Source organism: Lacerta agilis, chromosome 1 (genome assembly GCF_009819535.1).
Source record: "Lacerta agilis isolate rLacAgi1 chromosome 1, rLacAgi1.pri, whole genome shotgun sequence".
In the NCBI taxonomy this organism is placed as follows: Eukaryota; Metazoa; Chordata; class Lepidosauria; order Squamata; family Lacertidae; genus Lacerta; species Lacerta agilis.
This window is the reverse complement of record NC_046312.1, coordinates 29,647,662-29,673,764: the sequence shown is the minus strand read 5'-3', so window position 1 is coordinate 29,673,764 and position 26,103 is coordinate 29,647,662. Positions and strand designations below refer to the sequence as shown.

Sequence of the window (26,103 nt, the reverse complement as noted above, 5' to 3'; positions counted from 1 at the left end):
GGCACATGTGGGACATCAGCACCTCACAAAATGCTGGAGACAAGTTCAAGTGCTGGGATGATAGCAGCACAATGAATCACCAGAGTCTCTTAAAAGCAGCAGAGGGACCCAGCCTAACTCAGACAGAGAGCGCTCCCTAGGAGCAGATTTTAATATAGCAACACAGCTTGAGGGATGTTCATAAAAGCCTCCCTATTCATTACTACAGCAGTTCTCAAACTTTGCGTGTGTGGACAACTTGAACATTGCTGGGGGTCTTGGTGAACCATTTAATTATCTGTTCCCTACTGGCATCATCATTAAAAAAACAGTGCCATATTATTTATTTGTTGATATAAAAATATTTATATGCAACTATATCACAAAAATATATCCAAGTGGTTTATAACATTTAAAAGATTTTTGAAAAATATAATAAAAGTGTGAAAATAAAACGAAAATAATCTCATGAACATCACAGGCCCTAGACCAGAGCCTTGTTAGCCATTTTGATAAATCTGATTCTGTTTAAAGCAGTCTCCGGTTCTGTTCTCAGAGAAAAAGCGCCAAATACATATACAGGTATTCTCACCTGCTCTGCACCATTTCTATGAACCACCTGAAAGGAGCTTGCAGACCATCAGTGATCCACAGACCGAGAACATCTGCACTATACAAGCTCCTTGGAGAACACCTTGATGAAGAACATAATGCAGACAACTGAAATAACATTCCCACTACCACCAATGAAAAAAGAATGCAACCCCAGTAGTCCCGTTTAATATATTACAAGTACATTCTAAATGGCCTGATATATTCCATGGGGCTGTAAGATCAACACAGTTAAGCAAGCAATAATACTAATAAAGTAGACATCACAGAACCATGATTTTTATGCAAGAAAAAGATGTGTGGGAACTGTACTTTGTTTACATTCGTTTTACATAGGTGGTCATGTTACTTAACACCCTCTTCTTAAAAAATCAACAGATCCATATCATTAACAAAAGGGCAGTAACAAAGACGCATCATAATGCACAGAAAACAGTCCTTGACATATGCAGCAAACCCCACAGCCTGGAAATCAAAGTGGATATTATTATTTTTGTACACACGAATGGCATATGAATACTTTGTGCAGATCTTGAGCAAAAGCACATCCACCACAATGACAGTGGGTGGGAGTGTTAAATGCACTCAGTGTCTCAATGTGTATGCATATTGCACAGACAGTGAATAGGCCTTAGGCACGCATACGGTGTATATATACCACACTGAAACTATCAGTTGCGACGTTTCTAATCACCTTTAGGTACATCTCCCTCAGGTACAGATGACAGAACAGCTTAAGCAGACCATGGATCATATTGTTGCTAGGCATGGGACAGTGCTGTGCATTGTTGCTGTACATTGCACAGTCTTAAGATTCTTTTGTGATACAAGATCTGGCTAGTTCGCTCTTTCTTTTAAAAAGGTGGGCATTTTCTGGGACAACATCATTGCAACTAGATTCTGGGTGAGTTGCCATGCCCTGAAAACTAAAGTTTGAGGGCAAAACTGCCATCATAGCTCTGCTCTGACTGTGAGGAAGCAGCTGTCAAATCTTGCAAGTACCTTGCCTGACAGTTTGAAAGCGGTTTCTGCACTTACCCTACCATTCGGCTTCGGGAATTTTGCATCCTCGGCTGTGTCGCTGTCTGTGGCCTCGGCCCATTCCGTAGCCACTGGTGCGAGGTGTCCACTCTCTGTCTCTGTGGAGTCCAGCTTGGGCTTCTGCCGGGAGCATCAGCTCTTGTCCCGGGATTGATGGGTTGGGATCTGACATTGGTGGGAGCAGGGAGCTTGTGGTCTGTGGGAGCAGTGTGCGGCTTTCTGTTTTCCCTCGCTGCCAAGTTTCTCACCCAGGCGTTAGAGGCTACATCCGTCTTAGGGGTGGCAGGAACATGATCCAAGGGAGAAGGGGAACTGTGTACCTGGAACAAACTGAACACTTTGTTTGCGGGTCCTGAACTCCCTTGGCTCCGGAATCTCAGCTGAGTCGTCTCTCTGCTTCCAGAGTTAGCTCTGAAGGAAGGACTTGGGTCAAATTGCCCAGCAAAGTCTCTCTGACATTCGCCAACCCCTACAAAAAGAGCTACAGTAAATGGGAGAAGGCTCCTCCAGGATCCCTTCATGGTTTCCGTCCAAGAGGGAAAGAACTCAGTTGTTGGACTGGAAGTTTCATATAACTCAGAGTGCAACTGGAGTTTAGAAAAAAGAAGAGGAGGAGGAGGAGGAAGAAAGGGCAGCTGGACTAAATTCCTCAGGCACGTTTCGGAGCCATTCACATCTTCAGGTACATGTATGCAAAGGGCTTAATCAGTACCTGCTGTCTGGAGGGGAAGGAATGCTCAGAGGGGCAGGAGCACAGAGAAAGCCCAACGGTGCAGGTTTCCCAAAGCTGCAGCTGCAGTCCTCATACCTTAGAAAGAATGAGAACGCCCCGTCTTTCCTCTCCCCGTCCCCTCTCCCTCTGGCTGTCAGAGCGTGTGTTCCTTGAAGACAGCTCCAAGCACCTTCTCACTTGCCTCTGGCACTGGCTGGCTCTGGAGGGGATGGACAGTTTTATTTTTGGAAACCTCCCCCTTTTGTGCCTTTTTGATGCTGACATCGCCCCTCTCCAGAGGACACAGCTCAGCCCCCCTCCTTACAAGAGACATTCCAGCAACACCCACTTTGGCAAAGGGAAACAATTTACAAGACAGAACTATTAACCCATGAGCAACCGGAGAGGCCCATTCAAAGCTTATGCAAAAAAAAAGTTTGCTCTTAAAGCGTGTGTGTGTGTGTGTGTGTGTGTGTGTGTGTAACACACATACACGCTCTCTCTCACACACACACACACACCCATCATACTGAACAAATCTGCAAGTCGGCTTCCTGAATTTGCAGCACAAGCTAAAATTCCTGCGCAGTTGTAATTCTTTACTGAAGGTGGAGCAAAGGTGGGTATGAATAGATGCAAGACACAAGTGACAGGAATCCCCAGATCACAGGGTCTCTCTGCTCTCCGGAATAGCACTGTTTAATGAAGGCCGAACTATACAGTATGTTTTGTGTGGTTTCACTTGCTTCCTTTCTTTCTGAATAGGAGCAGCTGGTGCGTGCGTGCGGGGGAAGTATCCTCTGTGCCACGGTCCCAATCAAAACACCCCAAGGTTATTTGCACTGGGAGGTACGCTGTTCTTCCTTTTGTGCAAGTAGTGAGGAGTCTCATCGGGACTGTGGCACAGGAGGAAGTGCTTAAATCCCAACAATGCCATCACTCCAGTCTGAATCAAACCTCAATCCCACAGCTCCTTAAAAAAAGAAAGTCGCAAGAACAAACCACACATTTAACATAACATATTGTTTGGCCCAGAGATCCTTTAACTGCATATACCAATGAATGAACCTGGCCCATGTGTAAAGCACTGAGCTACATAGCCTATACTATGTCCATTTCAGTGCAGAGCTCAAAGCACAAGAACCACTGGCATGCATCCGTGTGTGTGCTTTCTTTATACAGTACTATTTGCAATTCTCATGTCTCCATCAAATAGATTCGAGTTTGAATTATTTTCTTTTTCTCAGACTAGCACATACAATGTACATACAATGGCTGTGAGTGACAAAAAGGGTTAAGAAGATGGCAATTAGTATGTGGAAGCTACAGGGACCTTTTAATTTATTTTTCATCAGTGCTGCTTTGGGTTTACCTAACTCCTAATTATTACTTTGATTTCTTTTTTGCTAAAGGTTCTAATATTGGCTTTAAGGAATGTTTGACAGAGGGCAATTAGCCTCTGGCTATGTTTGCACATCCGATTGAACTGTAGCTAATGTTAAACTGTGGTTTAACATGAATGACCAGCATGCTAGTGCATGCTGCTCTGAAATTCCTGCTTCAGGCTTCATCTGCTCCTGGCCATGTCTTGCTGGGAGCAACAAACCACATCTGCTTTGTTTCTTCCAAATAAGCCATGAGCTATAAGCAGAGAAGCAAACCGTGAGCCAGGTTTGGATGATAGGAGAAGTCAAGGCTTTTGGGTTGGTTGCTGCCAGCACAAAGAGGACAGGAGCAGAGAAGGAGTACAGTGGCGACTTTTGGGCAGCATGAACTAGCATGCTGCTCACTTATGTTAAAACATAGTGAAAAACATTAACTGTGGCTTAGCATGACATGCAAACCAGGCTCACTGAATGCTTGGGCTCCCTTATGTTAAAGAATCTGACACTTTTCTGACTAATACCCAATAGACTAATACTAATACCCAATAGACTGAGCTTCGAGCATTAGTCATGTCTTTAGCTCTTGTGTGGTTGGAATACGGCATGTATTTATTTATTTTAAATCATGCAAAGGCAAAATATGTAAATAATGTCACATCTAATTTGGCCCTGCTTGCTGCTCAAATGGAACAGGATCAGTATTCTGACACCTATACAGGTAAAAGTAGAGTTCATTTGGCACCATCGGGGGAGAAACAGATCACCTCAGGCTTTGGCCCCATGGTCCTTGTGCTATGGTGTGCCACAGGCATGATCTTGTCCTTAATGCATCTTTATCCATAGGGAGCAGTCACCGGGAGTACTGGGGCAAGGTGTTATCCGTGTACTGGTGACACACAGCTCTATTTCTCCATAACATCTGAGCCAGGAGAGGCTATGCATGATTTGGATCAATGTCTGGACACAGTGGATTATATGAGAGCCAATAAACTGAACCCCGGGAAGATGGAGGCAGTGTGGGTACTGGGTAGGTGGTTCCTGTGTTTGAGATATTGGGCAGTCGTCTGTTCTGAATGGGGTTGCACTCCCTCTGAAAGTAATTGGGAAGTGATTCTGCACCCATTTTTTGTTACTGAAGTATCAAGTAGCCTCAGTAGCTAGGAATGCCTTTTTACCAATTTCAATTGGTACACCAACTATTATGGTGCTGGAGGAGACTCTTGAGAGTCCCATGGACTGCAAGAAGATCAAACCTATCCATTCTCAAGGAAATCAGCCCTGAGTGCTCACTAGAAGGACAGATCCTGAAGTTGAGGCTCCAGTACTTTGGCCACCTCATGAGAAGAGAAGACTCCCTAGAAAAGACCCTGATGTTGGGAAAGATGGAGGGCACAAGGAGAAGGGGACGACAGAGGAAGAGATGGTTGGACAGTGTTCTTGAAGCTACTAACATGAGTTTGGCCAAACTGCGAGAGGCAGTGAAGGATAGGCGTGCCTGGCGTGCTCTGGTCCATGGGGTCACGAAGAGTCGGACACGACTGAACGACTGAACAACAACAACACACCAACTATTGCCATTCTTTGACAGGGATAGCTGGGCCATAGTGATTCATGCATTGGAAACCACAAGACATCGATATTGCAAAGCCTGGTCCAGAAGCTCCAGCTCTACCTCATGCAAAATGCTGGTGCTCTGTTGGGATACCTTCAGGACCACTTGATATGTCTGATCACAAAAGTCTTCAAGGAAATACCTATTACTGTTCCCTCATGGCTTAGATACACAGCTCACACCTACCAGGAACTGTGTGTTCAGTATTGTGGGTCCAATGCTGTGGAACCTCCTCCCAGCTGTGATCAGACTAGAATCATAGAATCATGGAACTGTAGAGTTGGAAGGGACCATAAGGGTCATCTAGTGCAATCCCCTCCAATGCAGGGGGAATCTTTTTGCCTAGTGTCCCTGTTGAGCTTCAGATGCACGGTAAAGACATTTTTTTAATAAGCAGGCCATTTTAGTAAGCTTTTCTAATTAATTTTGACTGATTTTATATTTTGCATCTCTTCTATAACCTCATTGTACTCTGCTTAGAAACTACAATATTAAGCAGTATATAAATAGTTGACATAAATAAAGATTTTAATACAAGTAAGTTATTGACCTAATGCCATCTTGGCACATTCTTCCACAGGGCTTCCTGCTGAACGCACTGGAAGTTTTACAGTATGAGCTAGGCCTGTTCTAAATCCAAACTTCCACCCATGGAATCTTCATGAAGGGACAAACGATACAAATGTGAAGCCCAAGATTAGTCTGTTTAATTGGGCTCAAGTGAAATCCAAGTAGTAGCCAAGCTTTGGAAATTTCATCTTAATTTCTTGAAGGTTTTTAACAATTATAAACTACCAGAGGTGAACCATGGAATGTAACGAGGGTCATGGGAGACATTTCTTTTCTTTTTTTATCCATAAAACTTTGCCATTTTTTAGGTCATACAGAATAGCAAAATTTGATGGATGCATATAAGCAGTAGTGGGAACCTTGGGAACTCATAGATTTCTGACCTATAGCCAATACATCTGTTTCTGCAAAGAGTAATTCAAAGTCATGCAACACAAGCCATTCAAATGCAGCTGTGGATACAGTACGGCTGAAAAGGGTGGTATAAGCTTAACAGCAATTGGTTGTGTAAACAGCAATTGGTTGTGGGAAAGGGGAACAGGTGCCAATTGGAACATCTCCTCTTGGGTTCTCGTAAGACAGGATTGAGTGTGGAACATCACGTTGTGCATTTGGGACTAGATGAGGTGGGGTGGGGTGACAGTACGGGACATGCTAAGTTTTGAAGAAATTAACATTATTATAGTGAGCCACCCTCAAACGGAAAAGTAGCATACGAACATTTTTTATACAGGCAAACAAGCAAACACCTGTAACTAACCATGTGTAATGAATAAGCCCTGAAAGATGTGGCCAAACTGGTGCTTTGTGCTTTATCTATCCTGTTGCTGATTTGCCATTGAAGGGTTTTTGCTTGGCACTTCTAAGTGGGTGCATTAGGATTCCAAGTTTGCATGCTAAGCACTCCATTCTCTATGCGGTCCTCATCTCCTTCTAGAGATCAGTTTGTGATAGCATGTGCATAGCTATTGAATCCAGAGAGTGTGGCTCGATAAAAGTCATCACTGATTTTTGTTTTTGTTTTGTTCTAAAGCAAAATGTCCTCCCAGTCTCCTCTTAATTACTTTCTTATGTAGCCCTGGAACAAAACAAAAAAAAATATTTGGTATCTAAACCCAACACTCAAGAGGCCTAGACTTTGCTGACCCCCCCCCCCCCCGAAATTATTTTATGCATTTTTCTGTATTACACAATATTTACTTACGTCTGTGGAAGATTTTCCTCACAGGAGGTACTGTTTCACTTATTTGCAACAAATACGAAGTTGGCTGTCTACACAGCCAATTAAACCTCTTTGGATAACCACACACAGCGAGAACCAATTAGCTCTTGGAGCAATAATTGAGACTGCAAGAGCCTGAGAAAGAGGAAGGATATAATTTTCCTTTAGAACATAGGAAAAGAATGCAAAGAATCCACAATGTAAGGGATTAATGAAATGCCCTCCCAACACCCTAAACTTGCCAGTGGCACCTGCAACTTACCGGTACTCAGATCAACAGAGGGGGAGACCCAGGAAGTTTTAAATCATTGGCTCTTTACAAGTTCATGCACACGAAAGCTCATACCAAGAACAAACTTAGTTGGTCTCTAAGGTGCTACAGGAAGGATTTTTTTTAAAAAAAATTATTTTACTACCGTATAGCAGACCAACACGGCTACCTACCTGTAACTGGAACCATACTTTTCTGTCCCCATTACATGCAGTCACATGAAAATCCACACGACCATTCCATTTTTATTGGAGGAACTTGGATACAGTATTTTACATTGGTCATGTTGCGTGATGGCAGAATACCGGTGCAAATGAAAGCTATGGATTTTCTGGGGTATGGGCTCACAACAAAAATAATATTTCATTGCCAAGCTTCAGCACAGTTGTATATAACAAATATGAGAAATTATACAAAGAAGATTTTGTAAAACAGAAAGCAGGTACTGCCAATTAAATTCTACTCAGAGTAGGTCCATTAAAAGTTCACTATGTTCATTGATTTCAATGGATCTAACATTGGATAAAACAAGATGTCACAGATCACAATTTACAAGACAAAAGGACCTATTCTCTCAGTGTGGAGAACTAATGTATTATTATTATTATTATTATTATTATTATTATTATTAAACTTATTTGTTGCTCTTTTACAAAAAGTAACTCAAAGAGACTTAAAACAAAAAAGAAACAAGAAGAAGAAGAAGAGTTTGGATTTGATATCCCGCTTTTCACTACCCGAAGGAGTCTCAAAGCGGCTAACATTCTCCTTTCCCTTCCTCCCCCACAACAAACACTCTGTGAGGTGAGTGGGGCTGAGAGACCTCAAAGAAGTGTGACTAGCCCAAGGTCACCCAGCAGCTGCATGTGGAGGAGTGGAGACACGAACCCGGTTCCCCAGATTACGAGTCTACCACTCTTAACCACTACACCACACTGGCTCTCCAACACATACATTAAAAACTAAAATTAAAAACTAAAACAGTGTAAAATCTAAAAATATAAAAGGAGGATGGGATTTGCCAGAGCTGGAGAAAAAGCTACCAGTATTTCTCCTTTGTTCACTCCTGAAACCTCTCTAGCATTTTTAACCTTGTCGTCTGAATCCCTTTGTGGCGAAACATTTTTGGGATAAAGGGCTGCATGTCAAAGTGAGTGCGGCCAAAGTGTAAACATAGTTGCAGCCAAAGTGAAAGCGTTGGTGTGATGAGAACCATGATACTCCAGACTGCCTCCCAAAAAGCTTTCCCATCAACTATTCTATTTTAAATCACTTTTATCAACCATTATTCTTTATTGATTTTTGTTTTTAAAAATTAAAGGGACAAATTTGGGGGTCTTGAGGGGTGTCACAAAAACCTTTTGGCATCATAAAGTACCCATAAGATCAGCTGGCAATTTAGTTTTACATTTAAAAAATGGTTTTAAACTAACTTATTTTTTAAATGGACAAATGTTGGGGGAGGGGTCTTGAGAGGCAACCAAAAGCCTTTGGCATCACTCTATAAAAGCGGGGAACACCCATGAGTAGCCAGTCATATTTTTTTTAAAAAAATAAAAATAAACAGCATAGGGGGGACTTTGAGGGCGCCCCAAACAGGGGGAACAATGGGAACCCTCAATTTTTGAAAAAGTGACTAAAAACAATATCTTTTTAAAATGATAAATTTGGGAGGACTGAGGGGGCGCACAAAAATCTTTGGGGAAGGGAAACAGGCCAGAAGTTAACCAACTCTGTTTTACAGTTTAAAGCTGTCTTTTCTGGTCTTGTCAATATTCTTGATAACGTTGTTCTTCTAGTTTTTGAAAAGAGTTCCAAGAATATGGACTCTTTTCATCTCAGTTAATCCTGTCACATTATCAGTTAATCCTGTCACGTATAATGGAACATTGCCTCCAAAAAGAACATTACCCCAATCACAACTCCAGCTAACTGCTCTAATAATTTAAACTCATATTGAAAGTCCCTAATAATATTATAACACTATCCTGTTCCAAATATTCTTGTCTGAGTTTACACTGAGTTTAAAACTGAATACATTTTTGTCATAATAATTATCAGTGTGCATTATACAATAAAGAGTCCTGTGGCACCTTAGCAATGAACAAATGTGGCAAAAAACTTCATAAGCCAGATAATAATCATAATCATAATCATTTATTTGTACCCCGCCCATCTGGCTGGGTTTCCCCAGCCACTCTGGCCGGCTCCCAGCAGAATATTAAAAACACAATAAAACATCAAACATTAAAAACTTCCCTAAACTTTCAGATGTCTTCTAAAAGTCAGATAGTTGTTTATTTCCTTGACATCTGATGGCAGGGCGTTATCACTACTGAGAAGGCCCTCTGCCTGGTTCCCTGTAACCTCACTTCTTGCAGTGAGGGAACCGCCAGAAGGCGCTCGGCACTGGACCTCAGTGTCTGGGCTGAACAATGGGGGTGGAGACAGACGCTCCTTCAGGTATACTGGGCTGAATCCAGCTCATCAGATCCATGACATGCTGTCAATTTGATAAGTCAACAACTCTTCCCAAAAGAAGCTGAACAGATTTTGGGCTTTCAAATTTCAATGGTGTGCAACAGCAAAATTCGGTGCCCCCGCTGCAGCTCCCTTTCAGCTCAGCACCCAGTGCAGGTGAAAGTGTTACATTTCCCATCATCGTCCTCTGTGGGCAGAGCTGGTAGTCCACCCAGGGAATGGAGGCATCTGTTCTGTAGCAGTGGAAAGTTCCTGACCTTTGAACCTTGGCATGAGCCCCTTCCTGCCCCTAAAACAAATCCTTCCTGGCACCAGATATTTAAATGGCACTGCCAGGACAAGCTAATTTTCAGCAGGGGGATCTATGTGTTGTATTTAGATGCCTAAAGTTAATCAAGATCCAGGATCTCATTCCATATTTATCAGTCTTTGAAATAAATCTGTCACAAAATAAGGAAGTGCAATGTTTGTGGGAGACTGTGATACAAGTTGGATTTCAACAAACTGCTCAGCAGAGGTCCTGTAGATAAGCACAGAATATCTCATTTCTTTGGAACTCACACATAAAGCAGAGGTTGAACAATCTACTATAAAATCAAGACTTCATCCAAAAGAGATTAACTACAGAGGGTTGAAAGAAAGAAGCCAACGTCACTAGAATAAAATAAATTATCTGTGATGAGAGTGTTATACAGCCTGACAATTTATATGCTTGGAAATTGGACAATCCTGCTTGGCATCAGCTGAGATGTCTGTGGCAAGATCTGCAGCTATTAAGGAATCTTCAAAGGAAAAAAAAATAGCTCAAAAAACTTCTAAAATGGCCAACATTATTTCCAAATACCTTAGTTACGGGTAAGCTACAAGAGGCGGCTAATTTTAAAGACACTGATTTATTGGTGTAATGCAAAACAAACAACAAAACCCCAAATTATCTATGCAAGCATGCTCTGTTATTATTTTGTCACTATGTTGTTGTTGTTGTTTAGTTGTTAGTCCTGTCCGACTCTTCGTAACCCATGGACCAGAGCATGCCAGGCACTCCTGTCTTTCACTGCCTCTTGCAGTTTGGCCAAACTCATGTTAGTAGCTTTGAGAACACTGTCCAACCATCTCATCCTCTGTAGTCCCCTTCTCCTTGTGCCCTCCATCTTTCCCAACATAACGGTCTTTTCCAGGGAGTCTTCTCTTCTCATGAGGTGGCCAAAGTACTGGAGCCTCAACTTCAGGATCTGTCCTTTCTAGTGAGCACTCAGGCTGATTTCTTTGAGAATGGATAGGTTTGATCTTCTTGCAGTCCATGGGACTCTCAAGAGTCTCCTCCAGCACCATAATTCAAAAGCATCAATTCTACGGCGATCAGCCTTCTTTATGGTCCAGCTTTCACTTCCATACATCATTACTGGGAAACCATAGCTTTAACTATACAGACCTTTGTCGGCAAGGTGATGTCTCTGCTTTTAAGATGCTGTCTAGGTTTGTCATTGCTTTTCTCCCAAGAAGCAGGCGTCTTTTAATTTCGTGACTGCTGTCAACATCTGCAGTGATCATTGAGCCCAAGAAAGTAAAATCTCTCACTGCCCTCCATTTCTTCCCCTTCTATTTGCCAGGAGGTGATGGGACCAGTGGCCATGATCTTAGTTTTTTTGATGTTGAGCTTCAGACCATATTTTGTGCTCTCCTCTTTCACCCTCATTAAAAGGTTCTTTAATTCCTCCTTACTTTCTGTCATCAAGGTTGTGTCATCAGCATATCTGAGGTTGTTGATATTTCTTCCGGCAATCTTAATTCCGGCTTGGGATTCATCCGGTCCAGCCTTTCACATGATGAATTCTGCATATAAGTTAAATAAGCAGGGAGACAATATACAGCCTTGTCGTATTCCTTTCCCAATTTTGAACCAATCAGTTATTCCATATCCAGTTCTAACTGTAGCTTCTTATCCCACATAGAGATTTCTCATGAGACAGATGAAATGATCAGGCACTCCCATTTCTTTAAGAACTTGCCATAGTTTGCTGTGGTTGACACAGTCAAATGCTTTTGCGTAGTCAATGAAGCAGAAGTAGATGTTTTTCTGGAATTCTCTAGCTTTCTCCATAATCCAGCACATGTTTGCAATTTGGTCTCTGGTTCCTCTGCCCCTTCGAAAATCCAGCTTGCACTTCTGGGAGTTCTCGGTCCACATACTGCTTAAGCCTGCCTTGTAGGATTTTAAGCATAACCTTGCTAGAGTGTGAAATGAGCACGATTGTGCGGTAGTTGGAGCATTCTTTGGCACTGCCCTTCTTTGGTATTGGGATGTAGACTGATCTTCTCCAATCCTCTGGCCACTGCTGAGTTTTCCAAACTTGTTGGCATATTGAGTGTAGCACCTTAACAGCATCATCTTTTAAAATTTAAATAGTTCAGCTGTAATATCATCACTTCCACTGGCCTTGTTTTTAGCAGTGCTTTCTAAGGCCCATTTGACTTCACTCTCCAGGATGTCTGGCTGAAGGTCAGCAACCACACTACCTGGGGTGTACAAGACATCCATATCTTTCTGGTATAATTCCTCTATGTATCTTGCCACCTCTTCTTGATGTCTTCTTGCTTCTGTTAGGTCCTTTCCCACTTTTGTCCTTTATATGGTAATCTTTGTACGTAATGTTCCTTCATATCTCCAATTTTCTTGAAACAGATCTCTGGTTTTTCCCATTCAGTTGTTTCCCTCTATTTCTTTGCATTGCTCATTTAAGAAGGCCCTCTTGTCTCTCCTTGCTATTTTTTGGAAATCTGCATTCAGTTTCCTGTATCTTTCATGATCTCCCTCGCATTTGTTTGCCTTCTCTCCCCTGCTATTTGTAAGGCCTCATTGACAGCCACTTTGCTTTCTTGCATTTCCTTTTCTTTGGGATGGTTTTTGTTGCTGCCTCCATCCATAGTTCTTCAGGCACTTTGTCCACCAAATCTAAATCCTTAAACCTGTTCCTCACTTCCACTGTGTATTCATAAGGGATTTGATTTAGATTGTGTCTTACTGGCCCATTGGTTTTTCCTATTTTCTTCAGTTTAAGCTGGAATTTTGCTATAAGAACTGATGATCTGAGCCACAACAGTCAGCTCCAGGTCTTGTTTTTGCTGATTGTGTGTGTGTGTGTGATTTTTATTAGTTTTGTAAGATTTATAACAAAGATAATTTCATAAACCATTTAAACAAAAGATAATTTTAGGGGGAGAAAAAAAAGAAGAAAAGAAAAAAGAACAATAAGTTCTTACATTCATAAATTGTTTTTACATTATTTAGGTGACTTCCCTCAGTCTCCCCAGCTGAATATCAGGATCATATCATTGTCAAGCAGTTACAATATATCAATAACTTAACCATTAAACTTCATATAAACATCTTCTTAAACCTAAATCTTAAAAAAGAAATAGCAAAAAGCTATAGCTACTTCCTAAGGCAACACTAAATACTATAATACTTATTTGCTGACTGTATATAGCTTCTCCATCTTTGGCTGCAGAGAATATAATCAATCTGATTTCAATGCTGCCCATCTGGTGATGTCCATAAAGGGCCATCTCACTCCATAGGGGCTGGTGGCGCGCTACACCAGGGCGCCGGGCCCCCCAGGGGCGCCCCGCGAGCCCGCCGGCATGCCAGGCGCCCCTCCCCAACCCGCCCCTGCCCCGCGGGCGGGCGGGCGGGGCGCTTGCGTGCCCGCAGGCCTACAAGCCAGCCGCCCTCGCCTCCCGGAGCCCCAGCTGGAGCGCTGGAAGGGCGCACAAAGCCCCACACCGCTCCAGCACCACGCCCCTCACCCCCCGCCTCGCCCACCCCCCTCTCGAGGGGCAGCCACGCGCGGAGGGAGGCGGGCGGAGAGGCGGCACGCCGGGGCGCCAAGGGATCACCATGCCACAGCGGCCGATCCCTCTAAGACGGCCCTGTGTCCATGTGTAGAGTCGTCTCTTGTGTTGTTGGAAAGAGTGTTTATGATGACCAGCTTGTTCTCTTGACAGAACTCCATTTAGCCTTTGCCCTGCTTCGTTTTGAACTCCAAGGCCAAACTTGCCAGTTGTTCCTTTTATCTCTTGACTCCCTACTTTAGCATTCCATCCCCTATAATGAGAGAACATCCTCTTTGGTGTCATTTATATACGGTTGTTGTAAGTCTTCATAGAATTGGTCAATTTCAGTTCTTCAGCACCGGTAGTTGGTGCATAAACTTGGATTACTGTGATGTTTAAAAGGTCTGCCTTGGATTCGTATTGAGATCATTCTATCATTTTTGAGATTGCATCCCAGTACAGCTTTCACCACTCTTTTGTTGACTATGTCCACTTTGTCACTATGGGGGGAAATTATCACGAATTTGATTGAAAAATGTGGCTTGCCCATTTGAAGGTATTTGTATGAACTCAAGCACCGTCACTAAGTTCCCATTTCAGTGGACAAGAGCTTCTGCTATCCAAGACACTCAGTCACAATAAGTTGGAGATTTTAATCTCTCTCTCTTTAACCTGAGGAAAGAAGCTCTGCAGGCAAGAGCTGGTTCAAGTCTTTTTTGACATGAGAACTAGTCATAAATCGTTACCCATTACTTCCTCATTTTGGTGACAGCATAAACTGTGTAATATCAAGCATGCTAAAACGATAGTACTCCATGTGTGCATGGCAGTTGCTTCCCAGATGTGGCTCCTGGCGCCATGTTCCTTCGGCTAATTAGCCTTTTTTCCCTCTTAAAAAAAGGTTCAGAACCCCACATATGCTTCTCTCTGTCACTGAGCGCATTCCCTAATACACTGCAGATGGGATGCATTCCATGACGTTAGGAACTGATTGCTGCAAGGGAGACGCTGACCAGGGGGGTGGGGGGGGGCATTTCTCTGTATCCAGGAGGTGAAGCCATGAATTTGAAGCTCATGGATCAAAGGCTGTACTTGATCCCCTTCAGCAGTTGTTGGGGAACCTTTTTGGTTCTGAGCTAGATCTTTATCAGATCACAGGCCTTTTGGGCCAAATTTGACTGGTGGGTGAGGCCAACAATAATGAGATCAGGTAATTATGCACTTTGAAGTCCCAAGTTGGGACTTCAAGCGCCACACAAGGCTTGCAAATAGGTGCTTTAAAGTGCATGAAGCTTTAAAAGAGCCACTTTAAAGAGGAGGAGCCTGCTTTCCCTTGCACACAACTGGCAACACACTTTAAGACACCATTGTGCATTGGCAGCCACATCTTTATTTGCATCACAGGTGAGATCAGGTGTGGGACAGGTGGGTGTGGTTAGGAAAAAATGCTATTGCAGGCCAAATTTAAACCCCTGGCAGGCTAAGTTTGCCCTATGGGTTGGAAGTTCTGCACCCTTGCTCTCAGTTGTTAATGGTATTGACTAAGGAGTGTCTAAGTGGTTCTTTGTTGTTTTATCATTACATTTTAATATAAATCAAACAAATACAACAATACTGTTAATAATATCATTTAATGCCAAAAAATGGCCTTCTAAGCTGCTTAGAAGTAAAAAACAAAAAACCCAGTGACCTAAGCTTTAATAAAAATGAACATCCATAATAAAAATATGCAATCAAACAATCCAATTTAGCTGACAAATTTTTGTTTCCTATTCTGGTGAGGTTCTGTATTCTATAAAAGCCACATGACTCACTCTACTGTGTGGCTCACATTTCCTTTCTCGTCAGTATCCAGACATCCCAGGGTTTCATGCCAGGTTAAGAGGGTTGTTCCAATGAAGCATGACTGTGGTTTGCTTGTCAGCCATCTTGTTGGGAGAAATGTCCAACTGCACTCCAAGCACCAAAGGATCAAGTAAAGGATGACGCAAGGATACTGACAGACACAGACACAACATGGAGTCACAACAGCCATGAACAAAAGGGATAAAACCTTTTTGCATGGGCAAGTGATCTCTTTTTGTTCATAGCACCTTTTTTCTAGCAATCTCATCAACCAGGATCTCACCTATGTGCTCTAAGGTGACAGAGCGATATTCCCGGCAGTGCCTACCCTGTTATTTGAGATACACATTGCTGAAGTGCTGGTTGCTGCATAGTTCAGCTCTGTACAAAAAGGCCCCCATGCATTAACTGAACACATGGATAGGAGAGCAGAGCTGTCAGGTCCTCATTCACTTCCAAACATTCACTAGAGGGTCTGAATGAGAGCCTATGCATGTACATTCAGATATAGGCTCTCTGTTCAGTCCTATTGCCAAATGTGTAGAGCTGGGGGGGCAGAGTTGGCAGGAATGTTATATTGGGTAGGATCAGCAGCATAGGGTGCTAGTTGGAAATCTATCCAATGTTGGGGCTGTAGAGATGGGACAGAAAGAGGTGGGGCAGGTATTTTGGGCTCTTCAGGAATATGCATATTAACTTCTTTTGGCAGTTTATTATTATCATTAGGACAATATTTCACTGTTAATTTTGTGAATTTGTAAAAAATATAATAAAATAGAACAAATCTATCTTACCCATCTTATGGCAATGGATTCCATCAGTTAATTGTGCATTGTGTGAAGAAGTACTTCATTTGTTTGTTCTGAATCTACTTGCAACCAAATTTAGTGGCTGAATCCTGGAAAGGGTGAAAAATCCTTCTCTGCTAGCTCAACATTTTTCATGATCATCTGTCTCAAGTCTCTCCTTTTAAAACAACAAAAAGCACCCAAAACTTCAGCCTTTCTATGAAGTTCTTCTGTCACTTGATCATTTGTCATTTTCTATATTCCCTCTAGCCCTATCATATTTTAGAAATGGGAGGAACAGAACTGGCCACAGGCTTTCAAGTAGGACGACAAACTAGGAAAAGATGAACAACCAAATGGAAAGATAAAAGACCCTGGGAGCCAGTATATTAGTAGAAGCAGAGTCAAGAAGACAGCAAGGAAAAATCCTGGAGATGATGCGTACCTTGAGCTTTGTCGTTAAATACATGGCTGGAAGAACTTGTAGTTATTTGAGACTCTTCTGCTGAAAACAAAGGCGTATTCACAGAAGAGTCTCAGGATAGCATTCAACAGACGTTTCCACAGACAATCCATTCATGTCGGGCCACCTTCATCAGCGCTGTGAGATCCAGCACAAATCCTCAGAGGCAACAACCCCAGCCTTGGAAGTAGCTCAGCCAGAAAACCAGACGTGTGTCAGTGATGGTCTGCTGTCAAAACAAGGAGTGCAGAAAGCTGTCCAGCAACTCCCAGTTTACAAGTTGGTGTTTGTTTACTTTAATATTTCTTCTGCTTTCACTTAAACAGAACACCTCTGAGACAGGGGGAGGGACAGAGGCAAAGGCCAGCCCTGTGGGTGTCTCAAGGCCAGACGCTATGGGGGTGATGGTGTCTAAACATGTACATTCATATTAACAATGGCCCAGACCACACACTGTGAAGGTTGGCACACAACTCTACATGTAAACAGGTGCATACAAATTAGAGAGAAACCCAGGTGCATAAAAGTGGAAACCTTTTTTTGAAAACATTTATGACTGAGAATGCAAAAGCTGTATGAAGCATTGGGACTGAAGGGAGCTCAGTGTTTCTGAACAGCACTTTCAAGCTGTTCTTTGTTCATTGATCACATCTATTTGGGCTCTTAGCTATCAACCTATCACCCATTCCCACCACCCTTTTGAGTCATACCCCTCCCCACCCTCTCACTATATATAAGGGTCTGGTGACTTCTGTTTCAGTGTATCTGAAGAAGTGTGCATGCACACGAAAGCTCATACCAAGAACAACTTAGTTGGTCTCTAAGGTACTACTGGAAGGAATTTTTTTATTTTTTATTTTGTTTTGACTATGGCAGACCAACACGCTACCTACCTGTAACTAGCAATACCATTAGTGTGCCAAGCTACATTTTTTGAAAATATGTACAGAGGCATTTTTGTGGCTGCCCCATCTATTCTTAGGGATTCTCCAAAGTAAACTCAAGGCATTTTTCTGAAGTGATTTTCACTTTGCATTTTTCTTCATATATATATATGCATGTGTGTATGCATGCACACGCACGCACGCACACACACACACACACACACACATTTGCCCTTTTGTGAAGGGTGCGTGGGTGTAAACTTTAGCTTGTATCCCTTTAAACAATTTGAAAGCAAGGGTGCAGTCCTTTCCTGTTCACCCTTTCCAAGAATTTCAAGGTGGCATGTGTCCAGGTTTTATATGAACCCACCCTTCAGATTCAATAAAATGTGTGTACTGTATATTTTGTTTTCAGGTACATGTGCCCAAATTGTAATATGAGTCCCTACAGACCTTATAGAATTAATTTGATGCTTCAGATTTATGGGTGGGCTGGGATTTTAACACTTTAAAAAACCATATTTTATTATTTTGTTATTTGTTTTTAATATAGGATTACAGTGCATATGCTCAGAATATCTTGGCCAAAACACACTGGAAATCTGAATAAACACAATACAGTAATAATAATTTTGCTTTCCTGCGTTGCTTTTGGAAGTCAGGAGCAAACATCAGAAAACTAAGGGACAAGGGCGCTTAGATCCCAACAAGGTATTTCAGTTCTAAGCCACTTCCACCTCTTGTGTTTAAAGCACTATTATACCACTTTAACAGTCATGACTACTCTAAAAGGATATTGTGAACTGCAGTATGTTAAGGGTGCTAAGAATTGTTAAGAGACCCCTTTCTCTCTCACAGAGCTACAACATCTGGTTTCCTGGGGAAAGGGATGGATTGTTAAACTGCTCTGAGAATTGTAGCTCTATGAGGGAACTCTTAACAACTCTTAGCACCCTTACTTATCAAGTCATCATTCCCAGGATACTTTGAAGGAAGCCATGACTTAATCATCATTTAAATACATGGTGCACATGCAGCCTAACTAAAAATAGGATTGCCATATTTCAAAAAGTAAAAACCAGGACACCCCACAGAAATTGTTGAACTTTTTAAAGGAATAAAAGTTGAACTTTTTAAAGGAAAAAAAAGCCCCAAACCCCCCATGATTTTTCAATTCACTTGCCTAAGATCCAGGACAAAGCACCACCTTTTGGAAATTTCCCCACGGACGTCAATTCTGCCTTTGAAATTCCAGTAATGTCTGGGAAAATTCAGTCATAGAAACAATATATCTGATAACAGAGGGCTAAATTGAACTCTCTCTCATCACTTTGCCTCAAGGTGCATAGTCTTTACAGTATATTAATAACTGGCACAAAAGCACCTCTCAGGCATTTCCAGCCACTCCCATTTCTAGTTCTGATCAATCTGCAGCAAGCATAGATGCTACAAGTGGCAAAAACATACTGGGCATGTGGCACACATCAACAAGAGGAGCCACAGGCTAGAGTTTGTGGAATGGATGGATACAAGTCCTAATGCAATGGACTTAATAACAAAGCTGTGCACTGGGGCCACATGATGTTGTTTTATAAAAACAAAACAGCCCAACCACAGTGATGTGAAGTAGCAACACTAACTCATCCACAGGTTATCCTTTGCTGCAAACTTCTATACTTAGCAGTCCAGCAGATTAAATGCGTCTACAGATAATTTGGTGAAGTGGGCCAGGGAGAAAATCAACTCTGTTTGCTCACAGACTCCACTTTCTTTGTTCCATTAGGTTTATATGAGCAAAAAAAGGCTTACTTATCAATAAATAAATCCCATGCAAGTTAGATGTTGATTTATGATTCCCCATTTCAGAATTAACGGTCCTTAGAGCTCAAGGTAAAATATTGTAACAGACAGTATAATCTGAAGCACTCCCCAATTTGGTGTAGGCTACAGCATCAGGAGTCAAGAAGGGGGAGTTTATTTTCCAACCCCAGCCATTACTATTGACACCTGACTGCCCTTGTCAAACACACATTATGAAGCTGGAACTCACTGGGAATAATTTAGCTGTGTCTACCACTTGATTCTGTCGTTTTCTATTATTCACTTTTTCAGCATCTTAGACCAGCTGCAGAACCTTAGCAAGGACAGCAGTTCCTGGACAGTGAGCTGCAGGGAAGTGGTGCCAGCAGTTACTCTAACTCTTTTTACACCTCTGTCCATCTGGCGTCAAAGTCAAAGGACAGGGTAGCCCCTGCAGTTGTGGCTGAAAAGGCCATTCTTCTCACTTGTATTGTCCCTTCCAAGTTCTGGTGTCAGAGGGCAAACTACATATAAGACAGAGTGAAAAGCAATATCTGCTCATCTCAACAACAACAACAAAATCCCAGGAGGAAAATTTCTCCAGATCCTAAAGCTTCCGCACTTTTGCCCCCAATAATGAAAGTGTGAGGGAAAGAAAAGAATTGATGCTGAAATATACCAGGACACCTGAAGTGAGAAGGGAACCTGAGCTCATCATTGCTTCCACTGCCAGTTACTTCTTACAGCTCCAAGATCTCAGGTGGGGAAAGAGAAGCAGGATTTGACATGCGGCTGCAGCCTATTCTTATTATTAAATAAGAATAATAATTTATTACTCATCCTTCATCCTAAGGTCACAAGAATTTAAAATACAATCACGAAAATAGGAGGGTCCTAAAAATATGCATACAAATGTCAAAGGATAGGCTATCTCGTCACTGAGAATTTGTCCACATTCGAACATTATTTAGCAGTTTTCCCTCCATTCAAATTAGACCTGGAGCAGTCCACACAGGGGGAGAAAGCAAGGAGTACCTGGTACAGGATCCGTGGCCGTTCTCCATGCATCTAGGCATCACCTAGATAGGCAGGCTTTGTGCTGGAGCCAGCCCACAAGGCATAGTTTATCCACCTCTGATCTAGCAAGTTGTCAGCATCCTTTCAATATGTAACACAGTTCCCACACAACCTTTTCAAAGAAAATGGATTATCTAAAATCTCTCTGCAATTTTCAGAAGGAAGAATTCTCTCCTTTTATTCAATTCCCATGAATGGTGGAACAAAGCACACGTTTTTGACTAGTTCATTTTCTTTGTAATTACATGCACCTTGTTTACCTAAATGAGTGTTGTGTTCCTGCTGAAGCCTTTGACAAGGAGATCTGATGGAAGTATGAAATAACTGGTCAATGAATGACTGAAATACACTAAGCAACTGTAGACTTCATACTACAAACTGAGTCAAAAGCAATTGTGACTAATTGCTTGTGCCATTAAGAATAATAGAATTGTAGAATTGTAAGGAACTATGAGGGTCACATAGTCCAATCCCCTGCAATGCATGAAACTTTTTGCCCAACACGGGGCTCAAACCCATAACACTGAGATTAAGAGTCTCGTGCTTTACCAACTGAGCTCTCTCAAGGTCCACAAGCAACACAGAAGTTAGAGACAGTATGTATAAAAAATGCCTCAGGCTGAAAATCATAACATGACAATACTTGAATAGCATAGGGAATTTATTTTCTTCATTTGCGAATAAGAAAGCTGTGAGGAATATAGGATGGCAGTTGATGTCATCATGACTGCTGGGAGGAGCGCAGAAATAAAGGAACATCATGGTACACCTGAATAAACACAATTAGATGCCTTCATCTGCCCCAGCAGCAACAAAACATGTCTCTCCTGTATTGGTCTCTACAGCCCAGTGGCGGAGCTTCATGTTCTGGCACTGGGGGTGGAGAGTAGGTGGGGGTGTGGCACACGTCCTGGGGGTGTGGCGCCCAGCGCGGGGGGCAGCTATGATGGCATCCCACTGGGATCGTGGTGGCAGGGGGGTGCTCTCCCCCTGCCCCCCTCTTCCTCTTCCAGTGCTACAGCCACAGGAGACACTCTTACTTTCCAATGGTATGACTATATCTCCAAAGGCACACTTATCAATTGTCTCGACCAATGGTGTCTTGTTAAATTGGAAAACCAAACGTTAAATGTATCATAGGGAGATAAGAAAACATACAGCTGCGGAGGAGGCACTCAGCAACTGTTCTGAGCAGTTTACACACACACACACACACACCACACACACACACAAACACACAAACTAAAATTAATCATTTGTGTACCATTTGTTCTTCCAGTAGGAATTGCTTGCTTATTTACATACCGCCTCAACCAAAATCTTAAATCCAATTAAGAACCATTCTTAAGAGTATTATAACTTTAATACCTATGATACATTTAAATGAAGTTTTAGTGTGTTCAGGATTAACAAGGTTCCAGAATCATATATAAACTCTGCTGTGTCACGTACACTGTAGCCTCAAGGCAGCCTACCGTACCTAAAATTAAAAACAAAAATAATAAAAGCAGTAATAATGAAAACTATAAAACAGCAGAAAAACAGCAGAAACAATAAAAAGCAAATGGCAAAGCCAAAACTAGTAAAAGGGGCCCCAAATATTAAAAACCATAATGAGGCTTCCAGTTATAGCTTTACTCAACTTTTAGCAGGAAAAAACAGTGAGACGTCTACTGCTGATGTGTGCAAGGATGCAATGGTAATACTGAAATTCCAGTAATGAAAACAAGAGTCCTGTGGCCCCAGTAATGAAGAAGGCATTAGATAATTGCAAGAAAGAGGAGTACCACAGAACTCCAACCCACAGATCAAGCTTGGGAACTTTTTAATGACATGTATCTTTAAAAAAAATCTGGAAGTGTAGATCTAAACAAGAAGAAATTGTGCCACCTTCTTTAAGAATCCAGGAATTCGGTGAATGTAAAAGCTTACCAGTTTGGGTATTCCCTTAAAATAATGTATTAAGCAGAAGAACATTAGGTAAGGTAGGCCCCAGAGTTGTCTTTGTCCATGGAGCTTTCTTGGCAGGGATACTGGAGTGGCTTCCAGTTCCTCCTCCAGGTGGATCACATTTGGTCAAAACTCTCCACTATGACCTGTCCATCTTGACCTGTCCATAGCTTCCCTGAGTTATTCAAGCCCCTTCGCCACGACAAGGCAGTGATCCATGAAGGGGATTCACCTCCTGGCAAATAGAAGGGGACGAAATGGAGGCAGTGTGAGATTTTACTTTCTTGGGTTCCATGATCACTGCAGATGGTGACAGCAGTCACGAAATTAGAAGACGCCTGCTTCTTGGGAGAAAAGCAATGACAAACCTAGACAGCATCTTAAAAAGCAAAGACATCACCTTGCCGACAAAGGTCCGTATAGTTAAAGCTATGGTTTTCCCAGTAGTAATGTATGGAAGTGATAGCTGGACCATAAAGAAGGCTGATTGCCGAAGAATTGATGCTTTTGAATTATGGTGCTGGAGGAGACTCTTGAGAGTCCCATGGACTGCAAGAAAATCAAACCTATCCATTCAAGCTATTTTTTATACTTTCACATGTAAAGACCTGCATAAGGAGTATAGTGGTACCTCAGGTTAAGAATTTAATTCATTCTGGAGGTCCGTTCTTAACCTGAAACTGTTCTTAACCTGAAGAACCACTTTAGCTAATGGGGCCTCCCACTGCCGCTGCGCCGCCAGAGCACAATTTCTGTTCTTATCCTGAAGCAAAGTTCTTAATCTGAAGCGTTATTTCTGGGTTAGTGGAGTCTGTAACCTGAAGCACCACTGTATTCATACAGAGTGGATTCAAATTTTAATAACCATGCCTGTGCTTTGTACACTTTAGAAGCACACGAAAGCAGTAAGGAATGGATCTGGGCATTTGTAACAACTTCTAAATATTACTTAATGACAACCTTCCTCAAAGGACCTATTAGGGTGTGGTTTGGTGTCAGTAACTAGCCTTTGGTTCTATGGCTACAAAGATTAAACAGTACACACACTATATATCACAGTTAAAGGAAACCCTGAATTATCTCTTTATTTCCAGACCTGTAATTCAGAATCAAAGCAGTTACCAGAAATCACTCTTGAAGATTACTTGCGTTCTTTAGGGTTCATTCGTATTTTTGTGGAGAAGGGAATTGATCAATATTACAGAGCATGTCTGCGTGTTGACCCAAGAACACAATGAGCTTTAAATCTAGGGCTATTAGGGCGCGTGTAGCAAGGCAGGTGGATGGCAGGAGCCTTTAAAAAAAAAAATTGTTGCCATTTTTTTTTGCCAGTTGTTTTGGTGTTGAACTTATAAGGCTGATCTGTGAGGAAGGTCTGGCAAATGGTGAATGGCAAAATCTGCCCCCAAAACATCACCACCATCTCAGATCACCTTCTTTTTCATGCCCACTGCGTGTTTTGTGGAGGCCTCCTTTTCTCTGCTGGCATTTCCCCTCAGAAGTATGTTACACAGGCCCCATTTGCATACATTTAAAGCTGCCATGGCTTCTCTCAAAGAATCCTGGAAGTGCAGCCTTTTAAGAATACTGGGTGTTAGGAGACCCCTATTCCCCTCACAGAGCTGCCATTTTTTGTGTGTTTTAACAATAAAGATCAAAGTGGCAATGGCTGTATACTACATAAAACAATTCTTGGATCGTCAGTAAAGGAGGTTGAAATCTGCAGACCAGTAGCAGAATATAAACCACGCAGACATTTGCTTAAAACACATGAGATAAATATAGAGTTTCAAGGTGGTCCATCTTTGACACAGTGGACAGTTGTATAACCACTGGTGAGATATGTAATCTTTTCCACACTTCCAGATGCTTTGGGATAAGAAAGAAGCCTACCCAATTATTAGAAAGTGAAGCGGATTTGTTTCTGATAAAGCTTTTTTAAAACAATAATAATAATACTGTGAATCCTGCCTAAGCAGCCTGGAAAGAAGAGTTAGCAGAGATGTGGTAGGGAAAGAAATAAAGAAAATAATAAAATAGTAGTAGTAGTAGTAGTAGTAGTAATAGTAGTAGTAACTAGATTATAAACAATATTCCTCCTGCTTTTGGGGGGGTAGGGGGAGTGAATTTGATGAGATCTTGTTCCATCTCCAAAGGCGCTGATTTATTTTGAGCTGGCATTTCCACCAACCTATCTCTGTTTAAAATTATAGAAAATAGCTATTTCCAAGGTTGTGCAAGTTTTCCCAGTTCTGTTCCCTGGGACAAAGGGCCTCCGTGTTCTGTGCCTGGGGCATGGAGAAGAATACAAAGAAGGGGGTGGAGTACTGAGCCCCTCGGAGACAATGCAGCAAACCGTAGGGACACGTCTCCTCTTGTAAGGAAAAAGCTGCCTACACTGTTGGAAAGTGTATTGTCCTAGGAAACTGTCTGTCTGCTGGGGAAAACCCTGAAAACAATCCATCCTGAAGAGGTTATGAGAGGAATGTGGGCTCCTGAGAGCTTTTGTATGGATTTATTTTCTGTACACTTTTTTTTTTAAATCTAGGTGGCCCTGGGAGCAACTCCCCTCCTGGCTTCGAAAGAAGTTCTATCCCACTATGCTGCTGGGAAAGGGGAGACCATATTTAATACAATAGAGTCTCACACAATGCACGATTGTAGTTCCCTTTCATGTGCAGAAAGAGAGGCCTGACCCTAACAACAAGTGGCAACCGAATGATGAAGGCCACTGTAGCCTCAATGGACCACAGAAAACCCATATGTGAACCCACTTTGTCAGGATCCCACAAAGACTGTGGGGAAATGACAGCTGGGCCTGATGGGAAACTGGTCCAGAAGAGTCTCACAAAATTACAACTCGGAGGGGGGGGGGCATTATTCGACCTCCGAACTCACAAATTTAGCATGAGTGAAGACTGATTGCGGTCCATGTGAAAAAAATTATAAACGTATCAATGTGTTTTACTGACATAAATCTATGAGCTGTGTGGGTCTTAAAATAGTTATTGGATGCTGCTTATGGAATTTAAACAAAAAGAGACTTTGAAATGCTGCATTTGCTTCCCTCTTTGTTCAAATATCCTGTTAAGTCCCTTATAAAAATCTGTTTACATGCATTGCTACCTTATCTAATTTTCTTGTCAGGAAGTTTTGCATTTTGTAATTCTTAATTGTGCAGTCAGTTTCCCTAGCAATTAATCAATACATCTAGAAAAGCTTAAAGGACGCCCAGTCTTAGATACTGCTGGCAGAGTACCGGGTAAGTATTATACATGGATGTGGCAGGCATAGCATCATATATCTTCTCTTTCAAGAACAATGATATACGCTCCAACATCCCACTGATCAAAATCAGGATGTTCATTTTTTTGGTCCTGAGCTCTAGTGGGAGCCAGCTGATTTGCACAAGACCAAAAAGAGAGACGTTCCAGGATCCAATCAGAAGCCAGGGTGGCTTCTGTAATTCTGGGATGTTCTGCTCAAATCTCGACAGTTGAGGGATATGCAATGACTCAAACCTAACACTGCCTCTTCTTAATACTATCTACGTCAACATACAGGACCCATCCTCCCC

The 26,103-nt window shown here is 42.1% G+C and overlaps 1 protein-coding gene across 1 annotated transcript in view; it reads right to left on the bottom strand.

Annotated features, from left to right (window-relative positions):
- The window catches only part of LTBP2 (latent transforming growth factor beta binding protein 2), a 124,346-nt gene extending 121,758 nt beyond the window's left edge, over positions 1 to 2,588 (bottom strand). The window contains exon 1 of the mRNA XM_033142668.1: positions 1,630 to 2,588. Coding sequence (XP_032998559.1) covers positions 1,630 to 2,153 — 524 coding nt within the window. The 5' untranslated portion in view covers positions 2,154 to 2,588. The remainder of the gene's footprint in view (positions 1 to 1,629) is intronic.
- Between the last annotated feature and the right edge of the window lie 23,515 nt (positions 2,589 to 26,103).